General features: G+C 33.1%; 1 protein-coding gene across 1 annotated transcript; it reads right to left on the reverse strand.

The window, feature by feature from the left end:
• Positions 1 to 10,929: 10,929 nt before the first annotated feature.
• LOC134278938 (arginine-hydroxylase NDUFAF5, mitochondrial-like) lies at positions 10,930 to 15,039 on the reverse strand. Its single transcript, XM_062761243.1, has 9 exons — positions 14,892 to 15,039; positions 14,595 to 14,701; positions 14,367 to 14,406; positions 13,972 to 14,082; positions 13,622 to 13,708; positions 13,302 to 13,362; positions 11,966 to 12,049; positions 11,682 to 11,761; positions 10,930 to 11,136 (listed from the first exon to the last, which is right to left on the reverse strand). Exons 2-9 carry the CDS (start codon positions 14,660 to 14,662, stop codon positions 11,005 to 11,007), a joined length of 663 nt encoding a protein of 220 aa, XP_062617227.1. The 5' UTR covers positions 14,663 to 14,701; positions 14,892 to 15,039; the 3' UTR covers positions 10,930 to 11,004.
• Between the last annotated feature and the right edge of the window lie 4,974 nt (positions 15,040 to 20,013).

Consider the following 20,013-nt stretch of genomic DNA (forward strand, 5'->3'; position numbering starts at 1 on the left):
CGTAAGTTCTTTGGTCAATGGAACCTTGTCAGCAAATACAATTTATCATTAAGCCTAATGCTGATTGACATTTTTCATATCTAGTATTGTAAGTGCATTATTTATACACTGACTTGACGACGGATTTTTCCGTTATTTCCTGATCATGACAAGGAGCACACGGAGGGTGTGACCGGTCAGCTTGGGATGCTCACTCCTCCATGGTACTTGATCACATTTCTGATGTTTTGGGGTCCATGTTTGCTCTGCTCCTATTTTTAAATTTTTTTTTATGGACTTTTGATGTTGAATACTGTTTATTATCTCCATTTGTCACGTATAGCTATATATATTTAAGCAATTTGACCAATATGTGACGAAACTTAATGCTTTCTCGCTTTTTTCTAACTAAGTAATACACGGGACAGACGTAAAATAAAGTATGAGAATCATGAAATATAACTGGAGTGTGAAATATTTGTGTTTTGAGACCCCCCCCTCTATATGTCATATGTGTATAATTAGTTTGTAATCATTATTTTTACACGATTTCTCTTACAGCAATTATATTTGAACTGTAAACATTACTATAAAGTGTACTATAAAACGATGTTTGGTACTTCCTGTTATTTCATGTTTGGTAAATCCTACACTTTCATGTTTGGTAAATGACCAAGTTTACCACGGAGGAAATATGGACTGATACGTAAAATTATGGACTCTTATGATTGAAACAGTATTTATTATGAATGTTTATTTCATTTAACTTACAGTTCAGGTTGTAAAATGATCGTAAATACCGTTTTTCATGTGTGTCTGTCGACCACGTTGTTTTCCTTTTTGGTCATGGCGATTCACTCGGAGTTCCTCGGATGACTCGTACCTCGCACATAACCTCGGACGTTTACGGTGATCTACCATCTTGCTGATTCAGTCATGTGATCTTATTTGAATTTCTTTCAAATGTCATACATTTGAAATCGAAGTTATTTTGTGGCACACTCAACATATTTTTCTTGCTTTCAAAGCGTATTGACATGAGGTTGTAATCAAAACCTGTTTACGATAAAGAATTGCACCAATTATGAAACATTTTCGAAGAACGTTATGCTGAGCGAAATATAAAATGAGTGATAAGGCAGTTTCCGGCGGAGAAATGTTAGGATCTGATGCGTATTCCTCCACCAATCACATCCGAGGTTTGAATGGAGCGTAGCGGAGTCAGCCGAGGATTGCCGATTGATGGCGATTCGGAAGATTCTAATTTACAAGGGGGGTTTAGGTTATTGTTCTCCGTCCTCGAACGTCATTATTTTATTATTGTTACATTTTACGCAACATGTATTGTACATTTTTTATGCAACTTACCTTCATTGTTTATTACTATGTATTTGTTTTACGATTCGGCGTCACATCGTTCGTATTTTTCATGGTTTGTCCCACTTCGGCGATGTTGTTAGTATCGTCTGCCATTTTGGTCTACACTTTCATTTTGGTTAGGTAAAGCGCACTGCGCATGTCCGGTAGTTTACCCTATATAAGCGTCGCCACGGACGCTGAGGTTTCAGTTTGACTCTGCAGAACGTCTGCGCAACAACTTTCATAGAAATTGTACGTAAATACTGATATAACTAACGAATGGGGAGTTTTTACTATAGATTATATTGACCAAATAGGTTTATTAAGGAATTCAACAGTCTCTTTGAAGTTTTACCATTGTGTACATTTGACCAAATTGATTTATTACGGAAAATCAACAGTCATCACTTTACCAAATCATAATAACGTTACCAAATCATAATAGCGTGACCAAATCATAATAGCGTGACCAAATCATAATCATATGTGACGTCCGGTCTGACCAATTGTATTATCACCACTGTTTATTTGGTTTTTCCAGTCATCAGTATTACAGTAACTGTTATTCCTTTATTAAATTATTGCTGAAACTTGAATTATCTTATGTTGTGCTCTTGTTTGCCTCTGCAATGCAATATTTTACTGACCAACACAGGGATTTATCTTACCAAATCAACCAGGATTACCAAATAACAAATTACCAGGAAGTACCACATATATTGGTTACAATGAAATATATCTCCTTCATTGGAGATTTGATCAATTATAAAGCCTCATACCTCGGGCACGTTACAGAAATTTGGTGGCAGCGGTGGGATGAAAATCCTTGATCATTTCATTACCAGAGAATCCTTTGATTACACTATTTTGATGTCATATTTTTTTTGACATGGAAACAACAGAAGATGATGACCAAATGATGTTACTTAATAAATTCTGTGTTGGTTAGTCAGGGGCAGGTGAGGGCACAGCAGTATTAGCGGACGTTCTGCAGACTCAGCTCCCAGATGGCCAAAGTAATGAAACAAGTCTGGTTAAAAAGAGATTTGATGCCACTCCTAATGGAGAAGTACCATTTATTGATTTAATGTAAAATATAACACATTTGAGAGAGATGAGCAATCTGAATCTACACAGTGTTCCAGAACAATGTCTGGAGTTAGTACATATAATAGTGATTCTTTGTTGGAATGCCTGAAAGCATTCAAAGTCAGATCAGCGAGATGAGTACTACGTGGTGGAAAGGGTGAACATTTTGGAAACCATAATTGGTACTAAAGGGCCACGGAGATGCGATTCCGGACGGAATTCACTTGTATCGTTTTCTGACGACCAGAGCTCACCGTCAGTTAACAAGAGGATACTCTCGGGTGGTCTGGGTACTACTAATAGACGTGCCCGTTCATACGAACTTGGGACTACTGATAATTTAGTTGAGGCTGCTTCCGTTGATCCTGACATTTCATTATGTCAGATGAAATCATGTTTTTCTCATAGGCCTAAGTTCAATACTGTCATAAATGGTCAGGTATGTTCGGAGAAGAATAATATTATTCTAGGATCCCATCAGGTGAGACGGCAGGTAAGTCCGCTCAACAGTCCTGCATGGATAAGCCGCCTATGGAAGGCGTATGTTCACATTCGGCCATGGACGCATGGTCATGGTCCACCCAACCTGCAGCCCAGGGAATGGCTCAGTCTCCATCTCACAGCCCTCAGGGTCGAGCGCGTACTGCTGAGTGTGTTGGTGAGATGATTGCTAAGGATCTGATGAAATCTGCAACATTTGAAGGGAAGAGCAGTTGGAGAGATTATTTATACCTTCAATTTCAATTTAGAATTGTATTATATTATAACTTAATGATGGGAACAACAAAGTTAAAGCTATTCAGCTTGCAACAAGTTTATGGGGGCACAACAAGTGCTCATGGTCATTGTTACTGAATATATATATATACAAAAGATTTATAACTATATAGTTCAAACTCTATCATAGAGGTTCAAATACGAAACTTTGTACAGAGTTCAAATAAAGAATAGATTAAGAAAAAGAGATGAATCTCTCACTGACCTTTCTCATGAAATTAAAAAGTTAGTTAGATATGCATATCAAGATGCATCATCTGAAGTCCGAGAACAGTTGGCTCGTGACTGTTTTATTGATTCACTGAATAAATATGAAATTGAATGGACTGTCCAAGGTAAATCAAAATATTTTGAAGATGCGCTGTCCAACCTGCTCTTGAATTTGAAGCCTTCCAAAATGGTAGGAAGAACATAATATTTCAGAAACATGGAAGGGTAGGAATGCAGGTGGTGCATGATGCTACCCCACATCTCAAGGGATGACGAGCTGCGTCATTTCTCTCAAAAGGCTGAAAATATACAAAATGACAAATCAAAAATCAAGTTCAATATTTAAATTCGAGACAATGGTGAAAAAAAAAAACTGATGTGGCATCAGATATCATTTTATCAAAGATTGAAGAAAGCAACAGACTGAAAAAAAAGAAAGAAAAAAATCATTACGGAGGTCATCTGGTATTTAAAAAAAAAAAAAAAAGAAAGAAAAATGGAAAAAGAGAAAAATTTAAAAAAAAAAAAAAAAAAAGTTATTTGGTCATCTGACTGCAGAATGCAGATATGCAATTTCATTATAAAAATTGCCTTGTTACCTTCCTTATTTAAGGATACCCATCTCTGGATGAGAATTTCATTTTATATATACATGTAGATGCCAGTGCATTTGGCATATTGAAGAATTCATGTTACAAACGTGTGTCAAGTTAGAGATAAAGTCGTTGCTTACTTAAGCAAGTCACTATATGTAGTGAAATAAACTACATCTACATGTACTGTGTTATCAAAAAAAAGAATTACTTGGAATAATTGAGTCAGTCAAAGATTTTGACCATTTACTGAATTGGTAAAAAGTTTCTCATTCGCACTGACTATGGTGCACTGAGATCATTCCTTAAATACAAAAACCCAGATTGAGAAGGTCAAGAGGCTACAAATTTTATCAACACAATTTCGATATTCATCATAGAGTAGATTCCCAGCATGGAAATGCTGATTGGTTGTAAAGTCGTGCATATGCTGCGTGCACACATTGTGTTAAAAAGAAAATAAACTATGGTCATGAAGAAAAACTTCAAAGCATCGCAGTCAGGATGATCAGATTTACACCTACAACTGGTCATAATTTTCAAGAATCTGACATTTTTGTTTTGTAGATAATCAAGATTTACTTTAATTGTTATTTTTGATTTGGAAGTTCAGCAAAAGAAGAACAGATTGAGTGTAAGAATTATATACTTGGAAGAGGAATAATATTCCAAGACCAGGGTGGGAGGATATTTCTCAAGAAAGTTTACAAATCAAGTCTTACTGGTCCCAGTGGGACATACTTGTTATTCAAGACAATATTTTGTACAGAAAATGGTTTAATGCTAAAACCAATATGTCGCATAACAAATGATTTTACCTGAAAAATATATATCTCGGGTCCTAACGATGTTGCATAGTGACACTACAGATGGACACTTAGGAGTGAACAGAACTTTAGCCTAAGTCAGACAGAGGTTTTACTGGGTTGGAAATAAAACAGTTTTGTCTGGAATGTCAACGATGTCAATCAAGCAATCCACCAACCTGCACTCCTAAGGCTCCATTGAACCCATATATTGTTGGTGCTCCACTGGAAAGGGTTGCTCTGGATATTGTAGGTCCCTTGAACAGAACTCCTAAAGGAAAGTCAGATATATTAGTCATTGTCAACTATTTTACTAGATGGACTGAGGCTTTTGCACTTCCAAATATTGAAGCAAAAATGGTTGCAAGAGTATTTCTCAATGAGTTTATTTGTAGTTTTGGTATTCCTTGTCAAGTACATACTGACCAAGGTACAAAATTTAAAATTTGAAATTGTTTAAGAAGATGAGAAATTCTCATAATTGATAAAACAATAGCAGCATCCATTCACCTTAGAGTGACAGGCTATTTGAACATATCAACAGGACACTCAGCTATACTTACAATATATATATATGTCAATTACTTGGAAAGACTGGGATATAAATACTTACCTTTTGTATAACTACTGGCATACAGATCTTCAGTTTGTGAGAGCATAAAGGTACCAGTACAGCTTGTTGATTTGAGCAGGGAACCAGCACTGCCTGTGGATCTTTTATTTGGTTGTCCACCTACAACAGATTTAAAATTTCATTATTCAACATTTACAATAATTGAAAATGCTTAAAGCTAATTACAGACAGATACGTCGATTCATTATGATCATAATGCAAAACAAGTTTCCTTCAAGACAGAACCACATGGTTTTGTCATAAAAAGCGGAAGAGTGGCATCTATCCAAAATTTACTAAAACATTGGAGTGACATTATACCATCAGTTTAATAAATAAAATAAACTTAGTGACCTAGAGTACAGGATACAGTACAACATGACAGTGGCGATTAAGCAGTACACCTTAATCTTCTCAAAGAGTGTTATGGAAAACTGTAAAATTTTCTACGAACATTCAGAATTGTCATGAATTAACGATAGTCAACTGACTGATTGGACATCACATATGATTATATTACTTTTACCAGACCTGTTTACCTTTCTATATGAGTGCCCTTAAGAATATACAGCACTGATCCATGGTTGTTTGAAAAAGTTTGATACAAGTCCACATGCAGTCTGATCAGCACAGGAAGGATAAATGCAAACCAAGACTCCTGCCTGCATGCCATAATGTTCTAGCTGTCAAGTGACACTCTACCCTACATCTTGGGTAACCACCTACAATCAGAGATCTTATAATTATGAACAGTATTAAAACAGATCATCAACTCCTTGTTACAGGCATTCCAGATATATTAACCTGATTAATAGACTAATTTGATGTGATCACCAGAGATGTCAATCAGATGTGGTAACCGCCAATTTATACTCTAACTTGTGGAAGTTAAGGGAAACAGAAATTCTGTGTGATGTGAAACAAACTTTCTTCCTTCACGATGATGATGCTGACTTATGGACTGTGAGACTATATGGTATAGGTATAAAGACTTTTATATTATTAAGGGTATTTGTTAGAATTATAAGCAACTTTGAGTATGCTTTGGGAGGGGGATGGATTTTTGAAAATATTTATTTTATTGAAAGGAATGATGACCATTTTTGTAATGGATCATGTTTTAGTTTTGATATTTTATGATATGTGTAAATATAACTGTGTGATAATTCATACAATTACCTTTGACTGTATCTTAAATTCATCGGAGTGGGTCATCACTGCAAACATTACTGGATTGTGTCTTCATGTGAAAAGAAAAATTGTATTATTTCATGTTGTAAATCTACGGGCTATTCTATATCGATATTTCATTATAATTGTTTATTATACCATTGCATACAAATATTACTTGTTTTAAGATTTTTTTGTTCGAGGACGAACAATTTTTCAAAGGAGGGGATAATGTGAAATATTTGTGTTTTGAGACCCCCCCCCCTCTATATGTCATATGTGTATAATTAGTTTGTAATCATTATTTTTACACGATTTCTCTTACAGCAATTATATTTGAACTGTAAACATTACTATAAAGTGTACTATAAAACGATGTTTGGTACTTCCTGTTATTTCATGTTTGGTAAATCCTACACTTTCATGTTTGGTAAATGACCAAGTTTACCACGGAGGAAATATGGACTGATACGTAAAATTATGGACTCTTATGATTGAAACAGTATTTATTATGAATGTTTATTTCATTTAACTTACAGTTCAGGTTGTAAAATGATCGTAAATACCGTTTTTCATGTGTGTCTGTCGACCACGTTGTTTTCCTTTTTGGTCATGGCGATTCGGAAGATTCTAATTTACAAGGGGGGTTTAGGTTATTGTTCTCCGTCCTCGAACGTCATTATTTTATTATTGTTACATTTTACGCAACATGTATTGTACATTTTTTATGCAACTTACCTTCATTGTTTATTACTATGTATTTGTTTTACGATTCGGCGTCACATCGTTCGTATTTTTCATGGTTTGTCCCACTTCGGCGATGTTGTTAGTATCGTCTGCCATTTTGGTCTACACTTTCATTTTGGTTAGGTAAAGCGCACTGCGCATGTCCGGTAGTTTACCCTATATAAGCGTCGCCACGGACGCTGAGGTTTCAGTTTGACTCTGCAGAACGTCTGCGCAACAACTTTCATAGAAATTGTACGTAAATACTGATATAACTAACGAATGGGGAGTTTTTACTATAGATTATATTGACCAAATAGGTTTATTAAGGAATTCAACAGTCTCTTTGAAGTTTTACCATTGTGTACATTTGACCAAATTGATTTATTACGGAAAATCAACAGTCATCACTTTACCAAATCATAATAACGTTACCAAATCATAATAGCGTGACCAAATCATAATCATATGTGACGTCCGGTCTGACCAATTGTATTATCACCACTGTTTATTTGGTTTTTCCAGTCATCAGTATTACAGTAACTGTTATTCCTTTATTAAATTATTGCTGAAACTTGAATTATCTTATGTTGTGCTTTTGTTTGCCTCTGCAATGCAATATTTTACTGACCAACACAGGGATTTATCTTACCAAATCAACCAGGATTACCAAATAACAAATTACCAGGAAGTACCACATATATTGGTTACAATGAAATATATCTCCTTCATTGGAGATTTGATCAATTATAAAGCCTCATACCTCGGGCACGTTACATGGAGTTTTATGAAGAGGCTTACTTTTACATTTGACAGCGGGCTTTTACATTTTAGTGAGTGAAGTTTGTCTATGTTTAAATTGTCAGTCGTCAATTGTAAAAGTAAGTCTTTTCATAAAACTCCTATACTAGTACTGTAATATATTAAAATCTTTTAATACTTACTTAAACAGCTGGAAGCAACTACAGTCAAATAAAATAAATGCGTTATAAACATATTTTCCAATAGTGGAATTTAACTTTTTATTAAAATTAATGTTTCCATGTATAAATTCTAAAGTTTGTTCAGGTCCGATTTATACTGTTAGAGGGGGAAATGCTATTAATTAATTTGTTAATTGGTTAAACGTTAGAGGCAGGCGTCGCATTGAAAGTCAAATTGGTTTCAATATTTTTACTAACCCTAACCCTAAATCAAGCCTTAAATTATGAAATGCATTAAGAAACACCACATGAAGACAGCATCCGTTGGACTGCATCGCAATCCAAAATGTTGGAAATCCAAAATACTTTTAAAAAAAAGCCTTGATCGAGTTGAAAAAAGCGTGCCAAAGACAGGAGCCAGATACGTAGAAGAATAAGAGCTATGCATGAGGGAGATAATCCTGAATTTTGAAAAATTACCATAGCATTTGTATATAAATTGTCGATTCTTTTATAATTTTGTATCTTTATTTTATAACTTGGTTTTAATTGCATAGATGAAACATGTGGGGATTACGAACAGTATTAAAGATCAAAAGTCCATGCAAAAAATACAAAATAGGTGCAAAGCAAACACAGACCACAAAACATCAGAGGTGGGATCAGGTGCCATGGGGGAATGACCATCCCATGCCGATTGTTCACACTCGCCCTGTGTTCCTTGTCATGACCGAAAATAACGGGGAAATCCGTCGTCAGTTTGGTGAATAAATAATGGACTAACAATTGATCGAATTAGTAAGAAAAACATCAGTCAGCATTTGACTTAATGATACTAGTAAATTGTATTTTCTGACAATGTCATTATATCGACCGCAGAACTTACGAATTGATGACTTTAAACGAGACTGCTTATTCTTGTTTCATCAACTTGCTTGTCAATAATTTTCCTCGTTTTAGAAATTGTTCAGAGCATGCTCTTGCGTATCGAATCAACTGAGACTAAGCATCTATCCATTTGTTTCTCAATAATTTACTTCGTTTTAGAAATTGTTTATACATAGAGCGTAGATATAAACCCCATATGGTGATAAAGGTAATATTACCTCATAAGTAAGGAAAGTTGACGATACAAAAAGTTTTTCTAAAGTCATCACGTTTATCATAGGGCATGGTTGTTAGATCACCATTAACGTCCTTTTCAGCAAGTAAATTATCCAAATATAAAAAAGATGTGTCAGATTCTGACATATGTTTTATCTCGAATTCACCAGGATATATAATATCGACATAAGAATGTAAATTACAATGATTGTTAATTGACATGTCGTCGATATTCTAGTATTTCAATGCCACAGCAAGTGTTTTTTTTTCTTTTCTCGCTGAAGACTTTAGCTTCATAATTACAATAAAAAGAGGTCTGCTGATAACAGGGCGCAATTTTAATAGATACTGTTGATCAGAAACTCAAGCATCTTTTTTTAAAGGTTAAGACCACTCATCCAAACTGGATATAATAGTCCGTTGGGAGTATAATATCCTAAATGGGATATAAATTTACAGTGCACAATTTGAGAGAAAAAATTATTTTGACTACATGTATATACGATAAATATCATAATCATAAATCCGCATCAAGACACTTTTAAAGGAATAATTTTTTGTTTAAAAGTTTTCTGTGTGGCCATTGCTTGGGAGATTGATCCCTTGGAAGCTCCATAACTTCATGTGGATCAATCTTGCAAACTGTAGGGTTGCAAAAAAAACTTGCTTTAAAATGGCAAATATTGATTTTTTTTTTCATATTCATCAAAGAAGTGTTGTGTATATGGACTACTACGGTATATGGACATAACAAACAGTATTTAAAAGTCCATAAAACTATACAAGATAAAAGAATGGGCAAACACGGACCTGGCAGCAACAAAGTATGAAAAAGCTACTAGTATTTTTAGGTCATAGGTCACATTGAAAGTCACTAGGTCATTGACCTTGGTGTCATTTGAAAGGACTTAATTAGTGGAGTATGCCGATTGGTTACACCCAGCGTGTGCTCCTTGTCATGGCCGGAAGATACCTTATAACTATATACATGTATACAGGTGATGAAGGTATATTGCTGCTTAAGAGGGAAGTTGACGATTGGAAAGTTAAATTCATCATGTTTATCAAAGAGCTTGGGTTTTAGATTACCATTGACGTCTTTTTCAAGTAAACTATCCAAATATGAAACAGATGTGTTGGACTTTGTGATATTGTTTATCTCAAGATCATCGGGATATACTGAATCGACATAAGAATTCAAAACATGTATACAGGGAAATGTTCGCCCCCGTTTATTTTCGCCCCTTTCACCCTAGTCTGGCAAGGGCGAATTCAAAGTAAACTGTACAATATCTTACACAAAAATCTTTATGGGCGAATTTAAAATGGGGCAAACTTGTTTTCATATGTAAAAGGGCAAAAATAACACAGGACGAAAATAACCCGGTATACAGTAACCATTGTTAACTGACAAAACAACCTAAGATATACAAAATGTCGAGTTGAAGGCAGCAGCAATTCTTATTTCATTCCAAGAGATCAGAACACAAATGAACAGATTAAATATATTATCTCATAGATTTATTAGGTTGTGTCATTTTAATAAATATACATTGCATTATCATACACTCATTTTTTTGTTTGTTATGTTGACAAATTCTTTATTTTTGTTAACTGCCCTGACTGCATTATCTTTCTTATTTATCCTGTCTGTGTTATTTGTCTTTCTTTTGGTTTAACTCTGTATCCAGATCCTTTGTTAGTGATTCCATTTCCTTGGTTAACTCGTCAATTTTATCAATATCCTTCAGAGAAAACTGGGCTGATCCCCTTTGTAATGGTTTTGGCTGAAAAATGGACGACACAAGAAATTAACTTAGTGAACTATGTGCAGCAACAGATCTACATCCTGGAGAAATGTGAGAAGAAAACACACATGTATCAATAAAGCTTCGAAACCTTAAAAAGATATTTAACAAATTTTTAAATTATCTGAGAAAAAGTTGAAAATGATAAGTCTACAGATGGATGGACAGACATCTACAGACAGACAGACATCTGAAACTGTGTAATAAGAAAAGCTAACTTCTGATGTGGGCTAAAAATTTAACAAAATACTGTTTGAAATTTTAAAAACATGTTAAACATTTCTTTATTAGAGAATTATGACTAAATTCCACTTCAAAATATTGAGAGGAAAAAAGTCTGGCTCCATAGGGCTAAATAAGTGCCTGAGCCTGTATTATAAAAGGCATCATCTCTGTTAGACTCTGGATAAAATTGGTTCTCTGATAGATTTTAAAATAGTTTTAATTGTGTGTAACTAAGACTGGAACTTACCCAACCTGATACTTTGTATAGCTCGAGATATAAAGGATTATTCTATAAATACCTGAGATGGGTGTGGGGACCAACCAATGAAATTTACAATCTGAAAGGTAGCTTCTAGTCCCTCCTCTGTGCTGTACATTTCTATTTGGAAAAAATTATCATATACTTAGATCTGAGACAGAGAGAGCTCAGGGAATGTGATATGATTATATTTACTATGACAATAAAGAGAAAATTTTCTTTTAAAGAAAGTCCAGAATACTTGATAACCATAAAATTATTATCAAAAAGATTCAATTCTGATGCTTCTATGAAAGGAGAAAAGCTTTCAATGGAGAATTTTGCCTCTGTATTTTTTCTCAGCTAATTCCATTGTTTTACGATGAAGCATGGGCCTCCTTTCCCAGACACAGTTATTTTCAGCCATGCCTGAAATTAAATCAATCAGTATTTTGATGATCCCAGAGGACTTCCACTGATAACTATGTGGCAACACACTTTGAAAAAATTACGCACTTTGAAATTTTTTTTCAAAGTGCTTTAAAATTGGGACAAAATCAACACACTTTGAATTTTTTTTCAAAGTGCGTTAAATTTGGGACCAACTCAACGCACTTTGAAAAACTTTTTCAAAGTGCGTTAAGAATCAATATATTTTACCATGGAGACACTTAACGCACTTTGAAAAAAAATCATATTTTAGTCATGAAAAGATTTTATTTGTTATTTATCTTTCAAAAAACTTAGCCTAACCATAACCTCAAAAATGAACTGATTTACTCCCGTCGAAAAGAGGAGAAGACGGGTATAAGATCCCTCAGTCCAAATCTTTATCTTTCCAATACATAGGTGTTGGTAACAAACGGGGGAGGGGAGCAATAAACCTAAAAAGGGTACGCTGCATTTTCAATGCTTTTACGATGTGTATATTTTTCCAAAATAAGTGGGGGGGGGGGGTAGCCCCCCATCCCCTACCCTGGTCCTTTGCCCAGTCTCGATGTCTATGCTATACTCAAAGCTTTCATATATTATTTATGTATTAACCTAACTGATATGACGTTGAAAACTTTCAATAATAATTGAGTTAATTCAAACAGATGAAAACTAGAAATTTCAAAGTTTAGTAAAACGTATGAGAGAGAAAGAATTTTCATAGTTTTGAACAATCAAATTGGCCCCTTTTTATTATGATAAATGCTAAGTTGCTTGAAGCTGTCCTCTGTTAGTGCCCCCTATACAACTTTTCATCTACTTATCAAAGACTAGAATTAAAAAAAGGGAGGGGGGAACGAATTAATGAACTTAAACAATCGTCACTCTTTTTTTCAAGACCTTATTTCATCAAAACCTTAAATATTTAAAACATCAATATCTCAGGTCCTACAGTGACTTTATCATAAAAAAACTATCAAACCAGGATCTGTTATTTATCATACCAATTATTTGAAGGAATATTGATCAATCTTAACATTTTTTTTTCAAAGTGCATTAACATGGTCGATATTAACGCACTTTGAAATAAAATTATTTTTCTCAAAGTGCGTTAGGTTGGTCCCAAATTTTAACGCACTATGAAAATTTTTTTCAAAGTGCGTAATTTTTCAAAGTGCGTTGTAACATAGCTAAGATAGAATTAGCAGTAGGTAGTTAAGCTTTAAATATTGGATTACGGTCTTGATACCTTTCAAATCCAGCATTAAGGATAACATGTTCTCATAAGTGGTTTTTATTTCATCAATATCCTGTAAAATAGAAGGGGGAAAATTGTTACTCATAATAACAAATATAGGTATGTCAGCAGATCCCTTCTTTATGAGTATGATACATGAAAGCAAGAAAACCTAATTTTTATTAAAATATGTTTTATTTATACAATTTCGACTTCTTTTAAACATGCTCCTTTTGTTGACAAACTGGATACTGCTTTAGGTCTATCTTTTGTATAACTTCTCACTTTACCCGTCAGTATTATCAGTTCCTTGATTTATTTGGCACACTTACAATAGTTAACATGGTGAATCCAGCTCTGTTTAATAGGTTACCTAGATCACGGACATCAGTGAAAGGTGAAATGTGTGGACTAATCCCCTGTAAATCAAACAAGAGGAGTGTAACATAACTGATGAAAACCATGAACTGTTTTTTTTTTCTTGCATTTATTTTCAAATGAGCTTGAATGAAGCTATGAATTTTGTATGAATTAAAATTAATTAAATAATTAATAAAAATTAAGTTAAATTTCATGCATGCTAGCGCTTCATCATGTTTTTGAATTTGTAAAAGAAGTTTAGATTTTGGATGCCTAATGATAAATTGTTGGGAATGGAGAACCAGTTCATCCTGGTACCTACCCCCTGTATTTCCTGTTCTGCTAACTGTAGAGAAACCCTGAGTTCAAACAGTGTGTCACCTCCAAACATACTCAGGATAAATGGACAGTCCGGTTTTAAAGCCTTCTGAGCCTGCTCAGAAAGACAGTAATGCTTAATATTTTCTGGACATTTCTGGACATGGGCAAGCATAAAAAAAGCCTACTTCATTACCATGATTACCGGAGTATTGCTCAGTTTGCAAAGTATCAACTTACATTCGTCTTTAAAAGTTTTATATTGCAATAATTAACTTTTGTACATTTTCTGTCCAAGGAATTTCAAAAAATTATTTAAAGATACATGTTCATTTAATAATCAAGCAAAAATGAACTTTATACATACACATACTAGTACATAAACACTTTAATACTTACAGCCTTGAAACACCCTGGTAAATCATTGACCCAGTGTAAGCTGTACAAAGAGAAATTAACTGTTTATACACCTTAAAAATACAGAAAAATAAAGAACACCTGCTGTTTTTCATGTGGAATATGTTTTTTTTTATTTTTTAGTGCAGGGTTTACCCAGAAAAAACTTTACATAATGGCAGAAATAACTGTCTCTTATCAACTTATGACCACACTTTGATCAGTACTCACCTTAAACTGCTCACAATTACATCCAAAGAATTCTCTTTAAAGGGGAGAAATTCTTCATCAACTATCATTTTTTGAGTAGGAACTTCTGGTGAAACCTGTGCTTGTCTCTGAATAAAAAACTATGCCTTGATTGTGACTCACATAGAAAATGAATTTCTTGTTTTTGAGATACAAAATAAGTTGCAAATGGATTACCCGGTATAAATAAAAAATAATTATGGAAAAAAATGCTTGGTTTCCTTCATTAGGTGAATCATTTCAATTGACTATGCATTAAATAATGTGCATTAAACTTACCAGTAATTTTTCTGAGAGTTCACACTGATATAGAAATTTGACGGTATCTTTTAAAACTTGACGGGAAACATATCCAAGTCCAGAACCTAGATCCACGCCTACATCAAACTCTCTACAAAAGAAAAGAAGAAAAAATCATTATTTACTATTAATTGGTATTTTAATACTATAACCTATTTAACTTAATTACCATATTAAATGGGCACTATTTTGTCTTTTTAATGTTTTATATTGTTTGGTTGTTTTTTTTTCTTCTTGTTTTTACCACTTTTAACAGCTAGAAGATAATAATATATCTTTTACCTTTTTATGTCTAAAAGTCTATCGTATGTTCTGTACCCAATCTGAATGATGAAAGACAAAATATCATTACATAGTTTCTAACGTAACATGTCACTCATAAACATTTCTACAGGTTTGGCACAGTCTCTTGATTTAGCTGTATAGCGTGGTTCAGCTTTATTGTGTACAGTGTATATAGCTTTATTAAGCTATTCAGAATAGCTTGATTTAGTTATTTTATTACATACTTTTCTCAAATGTGTTATTTTTTAGCATGTAAAAAAAGTACAAATAATGAAAACTGAGCTCTTCCCAATACAAATCACTCAAGACATCAAATTTTGTCTCCTTGAGAGACTTTGTACTCAAAGTTCTGAAAGTTTAGGGGCTATTGATAGTGACCAGTGATCAAGCAGTTACGTCTTGAATGAAATTATAAAGGAGGTCAATTATATTTAACAGGATAAATGATGGGTAATGAATCAGTACAATGAGAAGCCATTATACTGATCTCCGCCCCAATGCACCCAAAGTAGTGTACAGTTACTCAAACAATGGAAATTTATCTTTTGCACACAAAAAAAAAAATCAAAAGCTTTAATATGTTAAAACAATCTTTGATTTGGGTTGCTTTTTTCCCCATTTTTTTTAAGAGTCGATCCAAGTACACATGCTATATGAATAGCAAGGCAAGGAGCCTACAAGAGCAGCCAATTATATAGAGATATTCTTGCTAAATTTTAATTTAAATGTGGGCGGATTTATATATATTGAATATATTTATTAAAATTTTGCATTTTTACTACGTTTCTAAATACCTCATTGAACGATGTCTTTGAGAGTAATGTTAGACTAGTTTGTGTGCGCAGGTGGATTGAGTTGGTTAGCATTTTCTTTGATTTACTATTGGTTAAGAATTTTCATTGGCTGTTTTCATAATGAACCATAAAATCAGGTCGTTCCTTTTGTATTATAAGCTAGCCAAATCTAAATTCAAATCACTGCAGATCCGGCGCCCTGATTAGACACTTCCACCTCGCACAAGAATCACCTTATATGTTACGAAAATAAATATAGAAACCTACATCGACATCTTTATTTCACTTGGTCACATAAATATTAAGCTTGTTAGAATCGCCCTTTTTATTGGATGTTGTAATAATGTTTAAGTATAATTTGAATTAAATTTACCAATAATAATAATGACCTTTAAGACAATGTTTATGTATTACTTTGAATATTAATCTATGAACCACAAAGCAGGAGGAATAATGTGAGATGGAAATTTAAAAACTTTAAAAACAATTCCAGGATGCTTTTTAATCAAGGATGTATTATCAAACCCAAATCTTGATTTTGAGAAGACATCGGTATAAACTGAGTTGATATTTCAGCATTCGGCTCTGTGTTTGATGACTGTGGCTTATCTTGAGACTTCGTACTAGTATTTTTGGAGTCTGTGAGAGCAAATAAGTATTGATAGAATGTCTTTGCAACTTTTTTAATATAAAATTAAAGCTTGTAAAAATAGTCCTTATTTTAACATAATTTATTAATGTTAAGTATATATTGATAAAGTAATATATAATAAAAAATGAAAATGGCATATTTAACGTTCAAAGTACTTTTTAGATTTTTACCGACAGTCAAGTATTGAAAAACTCAAAATTATACTTGAAAAACATTAAGAAACGAAAATGGCTAGGAAGGCAATTAGCTTTCGGTGTAGATGACAAATCATGAACAGGAATAAAACGCGGACCCCAGTTGTTATCAGAGAAGGGATTGGGTACTTAGAAGGAGTAAGCTTTCCCTGTTGACGGTCTCATCCGCCATCAACGCTGTACACCCATTCTCAATATAAGGGCACAAATGCCTCTCTGATTTTTTATAAAAAATGAAGTTCAAGATAACAGGTTTTCTATCAATTAACTTTGAAAGAAAGTATCTGAAGATTTTGTTTCCAGATTTTTTTCATCAAATTATAATACATGGAATAATGACAAGACGATAAAGAAGAGGGTGATTTTATTCAGAAATGTAGCTTGAAATGTACGTTACTCTTTCTTCAATTTCTAAAAAAAATATGTCAAAAAAGATGTAGTCATTAAAATCACAATTGGAATATCTCATCTTAACACCAGCACATCCTACCAACTCTGTCAGCAACATATTTTCGCGGCATACGAACGTGCGTTTGATTTTTCCTTTCAAAAAACAAAGGTTACTTTTTGATCCAGATGTATAAAAACATTTTTAAATATATGCTTTAAATTCTTCTCTCTGTTTTGTTAAGAGCGATCAGTTTGGAATCTTGTCATTTTTAATAGATACAGTTACTGGAACCTAACATGTACATGTAGTAAAATTCTATTTTGTAGTTACTGTCTTGTTTAACATATATCCATGCCGATTTAGAAAACTATGTAAATGTAACGTACATTTCAAGATATATTTCTGTTTAATAAAAAGCTTAAAATTCATCTAAAATTCATTTAAAAATTCATCGTTTTGTTTCAGTTTATTCCTAAAAAGATTCTCTTTGTAATCACATAGTGTTATATGTCACAATCACCACTATAAAGACACGATTGCCTCAGAATATGAGAAGGTAACGTACATTTATGTAAATTAGTCATAAGAAAATATTGAAAAAAAAGCTATTATTGACATAAAAATCATATCAATGAAGTGTTTTAAGGCAGTTATATAAGAAATCATAATGTAACAAACGAGGTTATTGTCATCAACTACATGACTGTCACGTCACTTCGGTAACGTTCATTTCACATAATATTGGGGAGTCCCCTCCACCTCAGTTCATTACCATTCTTTTGTGCTGTTTCGCTGAAATTGACACCGGTCGTAGCCTAGTTACTTCTAACTTGTGCAAGGGTACAGACAAAAAAATATGAGTCAGATGTATTTTGCTATGATCTAACAAATGTTCGTATTTGGTCATTGAAACTTAACATAAATCTATTCCGAATATATCCATCGACAGTCTTGTTAACAATTTCATTTAGTATGTTGCAACATCGTTTTTCAAAACACAAACATACGTGCTTTTCAGCAGATCTGGAAAAATATAACCCAAAATGCAATGATTCAAACAAAACTGAGTATTCAGTATTTGAAATGTACGTGACCGTCTTGTGTTCTGGGTTTATTTGTTTTGTTTCTTTTTTTTTTACCAATTATAAGCCAATGCATACCTTGTTTTAAATTATCAACAACTAATCAATTAATATTGACGCAAAGTCGCATATGAAAAGTAAACAAACTGCAAAAAGGTTGCCAAAGATGAATTTAAGACACTTAGAAATATATTTTCTAGCATGTGGTAACAGTTTAAAACATTTACGAGGATTGGGGGTGCATTAAGATGGATTTATGTGGCCAGTTGTCAAATGGATTGTTAAGATAATTTTGTTTCGCTCGTGTTAACGTAATTCATTGACTAAATTTATAAAAAATGTCAGTTAGAAATACATAAAATGTACGTTACCATACATACATTTCAAATATAAAAATCAATTCTCTTCCACAAGCATACGTTAGACACGCAATATATTGATACTTTTTGAACCTGCATATCATAAGAAATGCATCATACAGGTTTCGTATTCAGAAAAATATACCATTTATCAAAATTATATTACATAATAATTGACCTTAATATATTTTTTTCCTCGGCAGAGACGATTCTTTTCATTAATTTTGGGATTTAGCCGACCTCCAACCTTTGAAACTTTCCTTTGTGTAAACATTCAAGTGTGTGACAGTATTAGAATACATGAAAAATCGCGCGAGATTCACTTAATTCGAATTTCATGGTAACGTACATTTCAGTCACGTACATTTCAAATGATCACTTTTCATAAAAAAAATAATTTTTAATTGTGTTAAGCAAAACGTCTTTGCCAGTTTACAGGATACAAGGGGTTGCTTATTCAGAGTCGTCTCATATTTTCTTATGTTTATTTTTAATATGTATTCTTAATGGAAGAATATAGGTAACGTACATTTCTTTCTTATCTCTACGATTGAAAATGTCTTTCATTCCGTAAACATATTTATAAAAGTTGCTCAAGTTGTTCAATTTCATGTTACATTATCTAAGTAGGAGTAATTAATCCTTTGAAATTTAAATTTAGCCAATCAATAAATAAAGGAGAACAAAACTATCAGATGTATAATCTTTGTGTTTGCTTGTAATGTGGTTGAAATAGAATTAAGCGACAGGGACATTGCACAATAAAAATTATTTATTATCACAAAGAAAATGTATTTATTGTTATGAAAAGAAATATATATGATACAAGGTTTAACTTTTTTACTTGAGAATCAAAACTATATATTACACAGAGGGGATTCAGAATAATATTTGCCTCGGCGACAGTAACGTACATTTCAAATAGGCTACTATATTTGAATTTTGAACTCCTTAAATACCCTTTTGGATCGATAATTATATGAATTCTTATTTATTGTTATATGACTATTTATAATGTTGATTAAAAAATTACATCAGTGGTATTTCTTCTAAATGAAAACGAGGCGACATTATTTGCGCCCTTATATTGAGAATGGGTGTGTATCGTTCATGTAGTCAAATTTAGTATAAAAGCAAACATCTTACAAATGGTATGATACAATATTGCATTTTTTGAATAAAATGAAAGTGTATCGCGATCGACCATAAAGCATGATGTTTTTAAACGAGACAACTATTCTTGAATTTCGTGTTTCATCAACACCTTTGTCAATAATTTACCCCTTTTTAGAAACCGTTCATATGTATGGCATGTTCCTGCGTATTTAATCAACGATATAATCA

Source organism: Saccostrea cucullata, unplaced genomic scaffold (genome assembly GCF_032062105.1).
Source record: "Saccostrea cucullata isolate Sc308-1 unplaced genomic scaffold, CSIRO_AGI_Scuc_v1 ctg6244, whole genome shotgun sequence".
In the NCBI taxonomy this organism is placed as follows: Eukaryota; Metazoa; Mollusca; class Bivalvia; order Ostreida; family Ostreidae; genus Saccostrea; species Saccostrea cuccullata.

Bases quoted from the DNA above. Each gene is read 5' to 3' on its own strand.
- LOC134278938 (XM_062761243.1), bottom strand. From the start codon at position 14,662: ATGATAGTTGATGAAGAATTTCTCCCCTTTAAAGAGAATTCTTTGGAT. The intron at 14,407-14,594 runs GTGAGTACTGAT...CTCTTTGTACAG, and splicing joins GTAATTGTGAGCAGTTTAAG to CTTACACTGGGTCAATGATT. The intron at 13,363-13,621 runs GTAAGTGTGCCA...TCTATTTTACAG, and splicing joins GATTCACCATGTTAACTATT to GATATTGATGAAATAAAAAC.